Source organism: Chionomys nivalis, chromosome 17, assembly GCF_950005125.1.
Source record: "Chionomys nivalis chromosome 17, mChiNiv1.1, whole genome shotgun sequence".
NCBI lineage: Eukaryota > Metazoa > Chordata > Mammalia > Rodentia > Cricetidae > Chionomys > Chionomys nivalis.
In genome coordinates this window covers 10,924,560-10,938,395 of record NC_080102.1, presented here as the reverse complement: position 1 = coordinate 10,938,395, position 13,836 = coordinate 10,924,560, and the positions used below count along the sequence as shown (strand labels likewise).

General features: G+C 34.4%; 1 protein-coding gene across 1 annotated transcript in view; it reads left to right on the top strand.

Annotated features, from left to right (window-relative positions):
• Positions 1–13,836, top strand: part of Csmd3 (CUB and Sushi multiple domains 3) — a 916,841-nt gene that overhangs the window by 662,419 nt on the left and 240,586 nt on the right. The window contains exons 26-27 of the mRNA XM_057791849.1: positions 3,077–3,203; positions 4,794–4,996. Of these exons, the coding sequence (XP_057647832.1) occupies positions 3,077–3,203; positions 4,794–4,996 (330 nt within the window). The remainder of the gene's footprint in view (positions 1–3,076; positions 3,204–4,793; positions 4,997–13,836) is intronic.

Genomic DNA, 13,836 nt, shown 5'->3' with positions numbered 1-13,836 from the left:
GATGGTTTATTAAAACATTGATTCCCAAAGAGACAAACAGGTTTTATGTAAACCAGATGTAATCACAGTGCTTTATTGTCAGATGGCATATGAATTTTAAGTAGATTATGGTAATAATACCTAACACAATAATCAATATTAAGCAACAAAATCCTGAAAATCAAGCATTAGACCAATAATCAAACCACCTGCATGGGCTATGAAAAATGAACCACTGACAAATAAATATGAGATATATTCAGAAAAAATAACTTCAAAGGTCTTAAAAAATCACCGAACAGTTGCAAAACTACAAACTTAGAAAATATTGATTTCCATATTTACCTTAAAATTAAATTTATATATTTTTGGAGTGTATTAAGCAAAGATGAAAACATTTTCTAAAAAATGATTGTGATCAAATGGAAAGATAATTGATCTGAGATCAGATTTTTGATTGTCCTTTTAGTATCTAAACCAGTATTGTGACTTGATAACACCAAAGGAATAATAAACTTTTAATGACAGATGAAAAAAGAGAAACACAAAATGAATTCTGCTGACCATGTCTGTGGTAGCAGACAATGAAATTCTGTGTCCATGATACCCCTCATTGATGACTAGTAGCTCAATTAACCTTAAATTTCTGATTAACCTTAAATATCTATTATGGCTTTGTTTGGGGATCTGCAAAACACAAAGCTTTTTACTCAATCATCTGCATATTATATAGGCAATTATTTTTCTGAAACTTGTATGCTAAATCAAACAAATTTTGTATTTCTCTTTGAAATAAGTGCCTTAAGATAATGGGCCCAATGGGCGGGTGTGATGGTTCAGCTGTTAAAGGCTAGGCTCACAACCAAAGCCATAAGAGTATGGGCCCAAGTGTTAACTCATACCATACTAGCACCTTTTAGACAAAAACATAAAGTGATATTTACAAATTAAAACTGTAGAAAAGTGCATTTAAATTCAAGATACAATATAGTATACAAAACAAAAACTATTTAAAAGTCATTTATCTTAATAGATAAACTTAATGTCAATGCCGTTTTCAAAGTAATATATGCCTATCATAGTGATAAATCAAAAAGACAGAGAAGAAATGTCTGCTACTTATTGTACATTATGTCTGACTACTTATTGTTTTGGTTATCCAAAACTGTTTCATTTTGGTTATCCAAAACCAGACAAATGTAATAGTAACTGTGCTGGTTAGTTATTCCAGACGTGACACAAATCAGAATTAACCTGGAAATACAGAACCTTATTTGAAGATCTGCCTTTATCAGACTAGCCTATGACATAAAGAGGGGGATTTTTATTCAAGACTGAGGGCTGGAATGGAAGATCTCTTCATAATTATGGTGGTACCACATCTGGGCAAGTGGTCCTGAGATGTGTTTAAACTCATGGAACAAGCCATAGAGGAGCCTGTAAGCCACCTTCCTCACGCGTGTCTGCTTCACCAGAGATAAAACTTTTTAATTTGAGCCATTTCATTCTAGTAATACTAATAATGCTAAATAGAAACAAATTTCAATTTGTGTAACATACAATTTAAAGAAGAGAAAATAACCAAGGTAAATGGAATAGATTTGTCAGGGAAAAGGAGGCATTCATGCGACTCGAATTATATGAAAGAAAATGCCAACTACTGAAATAAAAATAATGGTAGATAATTATTACAATAATTACAAAGATTTAATATTTTTTTAAAAAACAAATACTCATACTACTTTCAAAGGCATTTAAAAAGCTTTGCAAATCTGACTTCTAATCAGATTTTGTTGGCTTTATATTGTTGGATATATGGCTAGAACGAGAGTGAGGCACAGTTAGAAGAAAATCTTTATATATAACTCTAGACTTAGCCACATGTAATAAGCAAAACATCCCAGTATGAAAAATTTCCTTGGGTTATATATCATGTACTCTTCAATTTTTATTTTATTTTATTTTTGATTTGGTTTGGGTTTGATTTTTCAAGACAGGTTCTCTCCATGTAACAGCCTGGTTGTTCTGGAACTCACTTAGTAGACCAGTCTGGCTTCGAACTTACAGAGTTCTGCCGACGTCTGCCCCCAGAGTTTGTTCTCACATCACACACAGAGTTGTGTGTCTTTTCACGGTACAGGCTGTACACTCTTATTCTTCCATCTCCACCTCATTCCTTAAAAAAAAAAAGAACCAAAAATAAATATAAGAATTTCTTCAAATGTTTAAGTAAATATGTTTTTGTATTTATTTAGTTTTAGAGAAGATTTATTTGTAGAAATAATAAATATACCATGCACTGAAAAGGGTTTCCTTGTCCTTCAAGGACATGCAGCTCAGTGTAGTTGTAAAGGACAGTAGTTCCTAGTGTCTTTGCCCTTCTCTTCAGTCCAGAAAGGTCTTCATAAATTGTTGCCTTGTGCGTTCAGCATCACTTCAGAACTCCCGGCAGTGTTAAACACTATAAAACAGGGAAAGAGTCTTTCAAAAGAGAAAATATTAATTATACAATATGACAGTGCCCGTATTTTAATTCATTATAGGCCATATTTAATCAAAACTATGCTATGTTTCACTGAAGTAAAGAATCTAATAAAAATGCCACTTTGACTTTTAAGGCTGGAGGGAAGAGGTTTAGAACGGTTGGAGTGGAATAAATGGACAATTGAACTTAGGCTGCCTGCGGGAATGTGTTTTTTGCAGAGGTGGGGTGCTGGATGAATTATTCAGCTGGCCATTCCTGAGCACTGCGCGCTTGCCATCTGCTTTCCTCTTAACATGAGCAGTTTTTAACAACACATCTGGAAATGTTTGGGAGCCAAGTTCACAGACATCGAGTGTGTTGCTTTTGTTTATTCCACAATTTGGTTTGTTTTCAATCTTTTATGTGATCTGAGAGACAGCATGTTATTTTATTATATGTATATTCTTGTTTCAATTAAAATTTTAAGGATGTTTATATAAATATTTACTTTCAAGCAGATTGAGGTGAATCTTATCTTTCTTTACGTGAACATGCACACTCTTATTTAATTCCTACATTGATTGAAGAGTTTGGTAAGAAACTTGGACTTGAAATGTTGCTCTGTGTCACCAGCTGAATGTGGGGGTCGTTTCAAAGGAGAATCATCAGGAAGGATCCTGTCCCCTGGTTATCCCTTTCCATACGATAATAACCTTCGCTGCATGTGGATGATTGAGGTAGATCCAGGAAACATTGTAAGGTAAATACATTTCACTTTCTTCAAATTATTTAGACTTTTCTGATCAGGAACTATATAAATATTGATCTGTATCATTAATTTTCCACATGCTTAACCTTCTTCATAAAGGAAAACAAGTTCTACGTGGGCTTAAAATAAGAAAGAATCACGAGCATACATTCCTTCTTTCTAGACAGCTGGAATAACCGGACAAGTTTTCATAGATATAATTCCAACTAAAGTTGGGAATGTTTGTGATGTTTCTTATGATCTACGCTCTTTCAGTTCTCAATGACTTAAGATGCTGGACCCATCATTTTCATAACTATACAATGCTGTGCTACCCCACTAATGTGAAGAAGAAACAAACACGATGGGCCTTGACAGTTGCTGCCTTCCCTGGTCTTGGCATTTCTAAAGAGTCTGCTTTCTGATCCTCTATGTTTGCTTTCTCTTTCCTCCTGACTTTTGATAGGAAATTCACACATTTTCATGTCCTAGCAGTCTGAGAAATTCCAAACCATGGGCTCCCAAATCTATAGATCAGGTTTCGGCAGGCTTTCAAAAACTCCCATTGCAGCCTTGCTTTTAGGATTTTGACTGGATATAAATCAATCACTGAACCACTTGTCCTTGACACTCATCAGAACTCACAACAGGATTAAAAGTAGTGATGGCTTTAAATTAGCATGAAAAAATGTGCTAATTGATGTAAATGAAGTACAGATAGGTTTCAAGGTAATGGATTTTACTAAATGAATTAGGAATTGCTGCACTTCTTTTGTAAGGCAATGCAAAGAACTCAGAACAAGAAATAATGGATCTGTCCTCAACTTGTGGATCTTTAATATAAGTCATACACAGTTTTAGTTAAATATTATAATTACTACACCTAAAATTTAAACTTAACAAGACTCTGGAATATTTTTATTAATAAATAAATTTTGGTATTAATATGTAAACAAAATTAAAAACTGTGGCTGTTCACATATCAAACATAAACTATATACAGAGTCTAAATAAGATTCACAATGCTACCAAAAATAACTGATAGTTTTGTATGGATTAGACATACAGCCAACAGCTTCAATCTGATACAATGGTAAAAGTATGTACTGTACAGTCAAACAATTAAATTAAATTAAACGCATGACTCAGCCACTCACTCAGCAATTATTTCATCTATATAAACTCCATTTACTATATCCGTAAACTTGAGATCAAAATTGTTCCTACTCCACAAGGTCATTATAGCAGTTAGACAAAGTATTAGTAATGCATTTTTCAAAGCAAGTGGCAAATAGGAGGTCCTTTATGAGTACCTGCTTCTGTAACCACAGTTGCAATTGATGAAAATTGAAAATAGTGAACATAATATTTCTTTAATCAGCAATAATAATGAAATAATGTAGTTAGTGCCATTCTTAGGAAGTACATTTTTTTTTCTGTTCAAAAATTTCTTTCAGGTAATACATGCTGATTACATGATTTATTCTTTAAAAAAGAAGAGTTGCAGACAGCCAAAGCAACAATATGTGTTTGTTCTGTTCTGTTGTTAACATGATTCTCTGCCCTCCTTAAAATAATCAAAGCCCTGTGGTTCCCCTACAGCCTACAGTTTCTTGCCTTCGATACAGAAGCATCACATGATATACTCCGAGTTTGGGACGGTCCACCAGAAAACGAGATGCTACTAAAAGAAGTTAGTGGATCTCTGATTCCTGATGGGATTCATAGCACGCTCAACGTGGTGACTATCCAGTTTGATACGGACTTTTACATCAGCAAATCTGGATTTGCAATTCAGTTTTCAAGTAAGCTCTCTGTATTTAATTTCTAAATACAAAAAGAATTGATGTATATTAAGTATAAAAATTTACTCTTGTGTGTGTTATTTTTTAATATTATTTATGTTAAATATAGGTTCTGATCTTCCTATTTCACCACAGGTAAAACAAAATATACTTGGAAAAATATGATATTGTGTATATAAATTGCCAGTTTTTTCCCACTGTCTAAGCAATAATCCTGAAAATAATGATGGTGTTAAAAATGATTCAACTAAAGAAATAATTCTATCACAAAGTCTTATACATGTTGATCAACCATAGTTCAAAATGCACAGGAACAGAAGTATTTCAGATTAGGAAATTGTATTAGTTTGTGAATATTTAAATTAACTTAGTGAGGTATTTTAGGAATGAGACAGCAGTTTTAATGCACAATTCATTTTTGTTTCATATAAACCTTAGAAATATGGCTTTAATGTATTAACACTTCATTATTTGTGCACCTGAACTTCCCCTGAGACTAATTATATGAGGTCAGATGTGGAATTTTCCACATTTGAAACATTATTCTTATTACTTCTTTGGTAAACTCAAACCTGGAATACCATAAAATCATAATATTTGCAGGATTTTCTAATAGGAAACAAATGAATGCTTATTTTATTTTATAAATGATATATAGTAATGAATTAATAAAATTATATTATTTTACAGTATTAAAATAGTATATTAATAACAGATTATATAATGCCATGGATAATTAATATGTAATTATTTTATATGATTATGAGATATTAACATACAAAATAATCTAAAATAATATGTAGTAATGTAGGCAATGCAATTATTCATATAAAATACATTTTATAATTTATATTTAGTTTGATACATATGTTTTATTTTATTATGCTTTTACAAACAGAAAAAGGAGTAGGAACTAGTGGGATACTTTAGTGGTTAAGGGCATTTTTCATGTAAGTATGAGGTCCTGAATTTGAATATCTAACACCCAAAGGAACAAAATAGTCCTGGGTTCATTTCACTGAAATAGTAAATTTCTACTTCTGTGAGAACATTCATTCCAGTCTCAGGGAGTTTTGCTTATTTTTCATTTATCATTCATGTCTCCTATTTCATTTCTGTGTTTTTCTTTTAATTCATTTAATCTTTTAAAGTATGACTAAGTTGTCAAGGAAGTGTTTATTCCCCATTCTTTCTGATGATAATTTAAAAACGTGGTTGATTTCTGTACATTTATAATACAGAGTGAATGTTTTAAATGGCTACTGTTTTGGGGCTCTATATCTACTAACGTATAATTTGCTTAGAGATTAGGTATCTGTGACTTCATAGCACAAAAGTCTAGTTTCTGCATTCTTTCCTGGGAAATTTGTATAAAACTTTTCTCTGTAAAAATGAGTGCTTTATTTTTATGTGTGTTATAAAATATAGGTCATTTACAGTTGTAGAAATATTGTCTGTCATAAATGACATGAATGACATGAAGACTTGAAGGAATCTGCCTTTACAATAGATGATCTAATTGTATACTACTGCTTGAATCTCACAATTTAGTTATTAAGGGCACATAGAGTATAAATATATTATGGGTAACATCAAGTAATACGAAGCATGTCTTGAACAATTTTTAATGCCATGTTTACAGACATTCCAAGCTGTTAAACTCTTTAGTGAGAAAAAAATGTGTTCATCATGAAGGAAGTCTCAATTAGTACTGAGAACCCCATTTTGTACTTATTTGGGGCTTTATATACAAAACTCATTCATTCTTGACAACATATCTCCCAGAATCCAATTCACAAATAAGTGCACAGGCTGGACAGTAAACTGGTTTATGAACAGTAATATAACTAACAGATATCTGGAATGTGGCCTACATATGTCTGAAAGTAGATGAACTTCAAGCTTGATGAACAGAAAAAGCTTAGTGTTTATGATTTTGTTATTATTGCATATAAATATATACGTGTATATGTTAGAGGAAACAACATTTTTATCTACACATTTTTAACTGCAATGTAGGTCTTCTTATAACTTAGTCACTTTGTCATCTTGATTGTGTTACAAGCACTCCATCAAAGAAGGAAAGAAGACAGCACACTTGCCTGTTGGGAAAGGACATTGGCCTTCTGGTCTAACCATTTTACTGAATGTTTTAGTTAGGCTTTGTTGTGTTGATAAATCACCAGGACCAAAAACAACATGAGGAAGAACAGGTTTACTTTACCTTACAAGTTTGACGGAACACTCTATCACTGATGCTAATCAGGGCAGTTGCTCAGTAGACCAGGATTTTGGATGCAGGAATTGATTCAGGAGTCATTGAGGTACGCTGCTGACTGGCTTCCTCCCCATGACTTGCTCATCCTGATTTCTCATACAACCCAAGAACAACTCCCCAGTGGTGGCACCATACAAAATGGGCTGCTCCATGCCATGTCAAACATAGATCCAGAAAATGCCCTACTGACATGTCTGCACGGCAATCCAATGGAGGATTTTCCTCAATTATGATTACTTTTCCCCAAATAACCCTACTTTGTAAAAAGTTGACATAAAAACTAACAAGCACATCTTGTAAAATGGGTGTGGAAACAAGGTATTATATAAAACAACATGTAATTGTCAAAGTAATCAAGTGTATTAGAGAAGATGTGAATGAGCTATGGGCTAATTATTCACCAGTTCAAGATAAAACTAGCCTGTAGGTCACAGTTGGCAACTCCAGAAGCCACTTAAAATCATCTTCTCTAGAAATATACTCATTCTACTTATTCACTCATTCTAATAGAGCCTTCTAAGGACCACGTAATAAGCACATTAATCCTCTTATAAGTCTCCAAATGCATCTTGCCTTTTTTCAAGCAAATCTATACATCTACACACACATATCATATGGACACATGCACATGCATGTACACAACATACAGTCACCACACAGCCGACTTAGACACACAGCAGAGACATCTCACTGACTAAGTATTAAGACACCTAGTGGGAGATGAAGTTATGGATTCAAGTAAAGTTGACTTTTTTAGTATAATATATACAATCATATGATTTTTAAAATTTGAAATATATTATCACATAAATTAAAGTAGATAGGTCTCTGATTCTTTAGAGCATTCTTTGTGCACCTTCCCCAATCTAATTGCCATTTTTTTTTATTTTACTCATTCAAGCTATTCCTGATGTTTATTGAAAGACAGAGTAATCAGTAGCGAAGGGATGAGATAGACAAAAAACATGTGTCTTTAACCAAAAACATTTCACGATACTTAGTATAAAGTGAATTGAACTGAAATGTAGGTTGAATAACAACTTTCTAGTCTTCACCACACTATCAGCAGCCGTGACTTCTATTTCATGATCTGTTCCTGCTTAGTAGATCCTGTCACTTTGCCTCTCGGTGTTATAATCTGCAAGGCCTTTTGTTTAATCAGAGCTCCTTAAGTCTGACACAGTCACCTCATGCTGTCCTAAGCGCTGTCCTGGCTTCTCAGCAGTCAGCCTCCTTATCCCCTACTTAAAATTTATAATCTGCCTGTCTTGTTCCGCTTCGGTTCTACGGGAAGGCATCACGCTGTCATTTGCCCACAGAAGAGTTGATTTCGACAGAGCATTTTCTCTGCTCTTCACTCTTTGACCTCTCCATTAAGAACCTGTCCCTGCTGGGTAATACAAAACTCTAAGGCTCATAACTCCTACAGTTGAAAATTCTCAAAGAAATGGATGGCCTCGCTAGGATAGGTTGAAGTCTGACAGCCTTAAAGGACTGCATGAGATCACTGCCTTTGTTCCTTTCCTCATTATTGTTCGAGGCACTGGGTAACAGTCAACTTGCCACTCACTTCATTATCCCTCCGTATTTTTCTCTATACCTCTGCCTGGCTAGCTGTCGGAAGCAAAAGCTGCATATCACTTTACTATTTAAAAGTCTTTAACGCTTTGAACTCAGTTTTGAACTGAATATTCTGTCTTTAAACGTAAAAGCTCTACATTATATACCTGTCAGAGTTTGCTTTCTGTTCTGTGATAAAACATGGAACAATTCCAACCCCTGTGTCATGTTCTGACCAAGGAAATCTTACAGGGTGCAGTACATCACGGAGGAAAATCAAGGCAAAAACTCAAGCAGGAGCCTTGAGGCAAAAACTGAAACAAAGACCTGGAAGAATGCCACTGAGTGGCTTGCTTCCCATCACTTGCCCTGGTGTCTTTCTTACAAAGCACAGGCCTATGTATACTACATTGTAGGCAATCATTAAAATAACCCACCAACATCCATACACGTCAGTTTGATGGAAGCATTCCTTCAACTGTAGAGGTATTGCTCTTTTCATCTGTGACAAGATGACACCCAGCATTAGCCATTACAGTTCCCAAGCTACCTATCACCCTCATACTTTCACTATATCTTTATATATTCCAGCCATCTACAGTGCTCTGGATAGCAGAATGTAGTCTAATGACTACTCTTCTCTTCTGAAAACTCTCTTCCTTAGCTTTGAAAGACTCACGGTCATATTCCAAAACAACAAAATCGTAGTCCTTCTCTAAGTCCAGGGCAAACACACTTCTTGTATTCATAAACTCCTAAGCAGCAGAATGAGTCACTATACTTGCCGTGGGCTGATACTCTGATTTCCTTATGAAACTTGTAGATTGTGCTCGTCCTAGAATAGTGACTAATTCAGTGTGTGCCCTTCGTTTTCCATCCTTAATAAAGTACTGTCATAGCATTGCACTTTCAAATCGCTCTGGTAGCGTGTGATTTAAGTTTGCAGTGCTCGGAGGAATTACAGTACAAGGTTAAAGCAGAAAGACAACTACGAATATCAGTGTTTCTCATCTCTTTCGTGTGGTGGTACATTATTTGTGTTTTAATAAATAAATCTTGCCTAAAGAGCAGAGGAAAAGCTAAAGCCACTAGAGGTCAGGCAGTGGTGATACACACCTTTAATCCCGGAATTTGGGAGACAGAGTCAGATGGATCTCTTTGAATTCAAGGCCACCGTGGGTTACACAAAATCAATGCAGAAACAAATCCAGTTGGTAGTGGCTCACACCTTTAATTCCAGTCATAGGGAGTCACACACCTTCGATCCCAGCACTAGAGGGAATATAAAATGGGAGGGAAAAAAAGGCTTAGTTTGTTTTTAGCTTGTGGTCTCCCAGCTTTGGTAGAGATAAGACTTCTCTAGTTACTTGGCTGTTTTACTTTTCTGGTTTTCCGGTTGAACCTTAATTTCTGTGTCTGGGTTTTTATTATTTGTGCTACACTTTCAGATGTTAATTAATTCACACTTCCCTCCCAGGATAGTATATAGGACATTTATAGATAAAATTACATTTTCCCAGATATGCACTCCATACACAATATCGGTATGGATGGTAGGAGGAAAATTGTTTGACACCATTGCCCTATCAGTAAGCTGAAGACAGCCAGATGTGGCATAGGCTCTACTGTGGCATGATAGCTACATAAAGCTTCTAGGCAATGATTTGCAGAATTTGTGGAATATTTTTTTTCCCTAACGTATATAGAAGCAAAGGCTAATGGTTGAGTTGTAGACATAAATTATAATGTACTGTGAATGCATTTGTGAATTCTCATTTTGTGAATTAACAATGAATGAGTTATTGTAACATAAAATGTTGTTATTTTGTGATATCTATTTCTGTAACAATGGGATTTATAAGGTATATATAATGTTCAGTATATGCCAAATATAAACATCTTAAAATAACTGACAACTGCGAATAATAGCATAAGGAAAGTGAGTTTAGCAGAAGGGGCTACCATGAGAAGTGATGACTAATGCTCTTCCACAACCTATACTGACAGAGCTGAAAACCTCCAAATACAGCAGCAAACATTTTGGAATAGTCTTTTTTATTACTATTCACAAACCCAAGTATTAGACTACATCTAGGAACATGATATATAAAAAAAATCACACAATTCCACATAGTTCCAGGTAATTAAAGCTTTTAAATATATATTAGACTAGCAAACACACTGATTATTTACCCATGAACTAGGAATTAGTGGAAGTAGTAAAGACATACTCATTGGTTAAGAGCACTAGTTGCTCTTTCAAAGGAACTGAGTTAAATTCCTGGAACCCACAAGGGAGGCTCACAACCATTTATAACTCCAGTTTCAGAGTAGCCTTCTTCTGACTTTCCATGGGTAAATTCAATGCTGAAAATTAAACAACAAGCCCCACATGCCCAAGAACCAGATAAGACAAAAAAGATAAAGTGTTATGGATATCAAATTTGATCCATGATCTGTGGACTTGAAAAACTGTGGATATACACTACAAAATTCAAATTTATACCAATTGGTTTTTTTTTATTTATTAATTAATTTATTTAATTATTAAAGATTTCTGCCTCTTCCCCGCCACCACCTCCCATTCCCTCCCCCTCCCCCAATCAAGTCTTCCTTCCTCCTCAGCCCAAAGAGCAAGCAGGTTTCTCTGCCCTGTGGGAGGTCCAAGGACCATCCACCTCCATCCGCAACTGACAAAGGTCTGATATCCAAAATATACAAAGAACTCAAGAAATTAGACCGTAAAAGGTTAATCAATCCAATTATAAAATGGGGCACTGAGCTGAACAGAGACTTTCAACAGAAGAAGTTCAAATGGCCAAAAGACACTTAAGATCGTGCTCAACTTCCTTAGCAATCAGGGAAATGCAAATCAAGACAACATTAAGATACCATCTTACACCGGTCAGAATGGCTAAAATCAAAAACACCAATGATAGCCTCTGCTGGAGAGGTTGTGGAGAAAGGGGCACTCTCATCCATTGCTGGTGGGAATGCAAACTTGTGCAACCACTTTGGAAAGCAGTGTGGCGGTTTCTCAGGAAAGTCGGGTTCAACCTACCTCTCGACCCAGCAATACCACTATTGGGAATATACCCAAGAGATGCCCAAACATACAACAAAAGTATATGCTCAACTATGTTCATAGCAGCATTGTTTGTAATAGCCAGAACCTGGAAACAACCTAGATGTCCTACAATGGAAGAATGGATGAAGAAAGTATGGAATATATACATATTAGAGTACTACTCAGCAGTAAAAAACAATGACTTCTTGAATTTTGTATACCAATTGGTTTTAAACTCTCATTCCAATATCAACAGTTTCATAGAATTGTATATATAACTGTTATAATGAAACCTTAGATTTTATCTAATCTTTGGAAAGACAAGTAAAATATTTTTTGACAGATTATCAGATAAGGAAGCAAATTTGATTGAGACAAACTGATTAATGAATGTCCCTCTCTTTATAAACACAGTCTGCCTCCTACATTTAATTGTGTTGTTCATTCAACTGCATGAAATACAAAGTTATTTACATTTACAAGATCTTAAAAATTTTTATCACAAATCATCAAATATTTAAGGAGAAATGACAATCAAAAATCAAGGGGTGTTGTGAATGTGTTTATGCTTTTTAAAACACCAAATGCATTTATAAGAGGAAAAAAATAGCTGTGTTGTTAATTTCCCCTGAGAAATTATAATAGTATTTAAGATATCAGATCTAATTAAAGACCCAAGAGTTTATATGTTTGTCTGTATGTGTGTGTATGTGTGTGTGTGTACAGATGAAATGTATCTATATGCTTGCTTCAGCTATGTGAAATGTCTATTTGCCGTAAATGTACACTCTTAATTAGACAGAGAAAAATGTGAAGTCAAATACACATTTTTACCCCATAGAAAAAATACAATAATAAGAAAATCATTAGATATAATAATATTCATTTGTTCTTACATCTTCAAGTTATCTAGAATATATTGAGAACTTCACTGTATAAATCTTTCTACTACCTAATTGGGATAAGTGCCCATCATTTTGAAATACAACTTTATGTTAAATAATCAATTACAATTTTATGTTCATCATTAACTTAATTCCCAAGTATTTATTTGTTCAACTGATTTTTCTTTTACTGATGCTTTTCTTATTTGGAAAGATGATTCATTTATTCTTGGCACAGACTAGTTTTATTCGATAAGGTCACAGCTACTTGATAAACAAATAAAATGATTCTCAGTGGATTTAGTTCATTGAATTATCCAAATAATATCAAATGAAATTAGATATATTGGAAGTAATTTCCTTCTAATATATAAACTTTCTCAATTGTACCATAAAGTATTCTATAATAATACATGCTAAAGATTCACCTATATGTATGTGCTTTAAGAGGACAGATCTAAGCTGAGCGTAATAGTGCATGCCTTTATCATGTCTTGGAAAAAATTAAGAAAAAACCAAAGAAAAAGGTCATATCTGAAATTTTCCCTATAAAAATTGCTTATAAAATGTAGCTATAAAATTATATTACATTACAAGTCTCTTTATTCAAATAACAGGTAACGAGAAAGTTAAATTAAAAAATCAAATAGGTATTTGTTTTTAGCGCAATAAAAGATACTCCCCTTTGAAAGTAGCGCTTGCCATAGGGAATTTATTCCTTTTTGTAATCACTACAGAAAAAAAAATCTCAGTTTCTTCAAATGCAACCTTACAAGGAAAAATAGCTGTTCCTAAAGCAACAACAGAGAAGAGGAGGGCAAGTAGATTGGCAAACTGAGGAAGTGCTTCCCTTCAAAGCACTAAGAACTCAATCTGACCCCAGAATATGGAGGAGGTTACAAGCTGTAACCTGGAGCTCACTGTTGGCCAGATGTGGTATCTGGTGAGTGCCTGGTCAGTGAGAGATAAAGAGTCAAAATGGCAGTAGATGACACCTGAGGAACGACCCCTTCCCAATGCCTGCTTCTTCTCTGGCACAGACAACAAACCA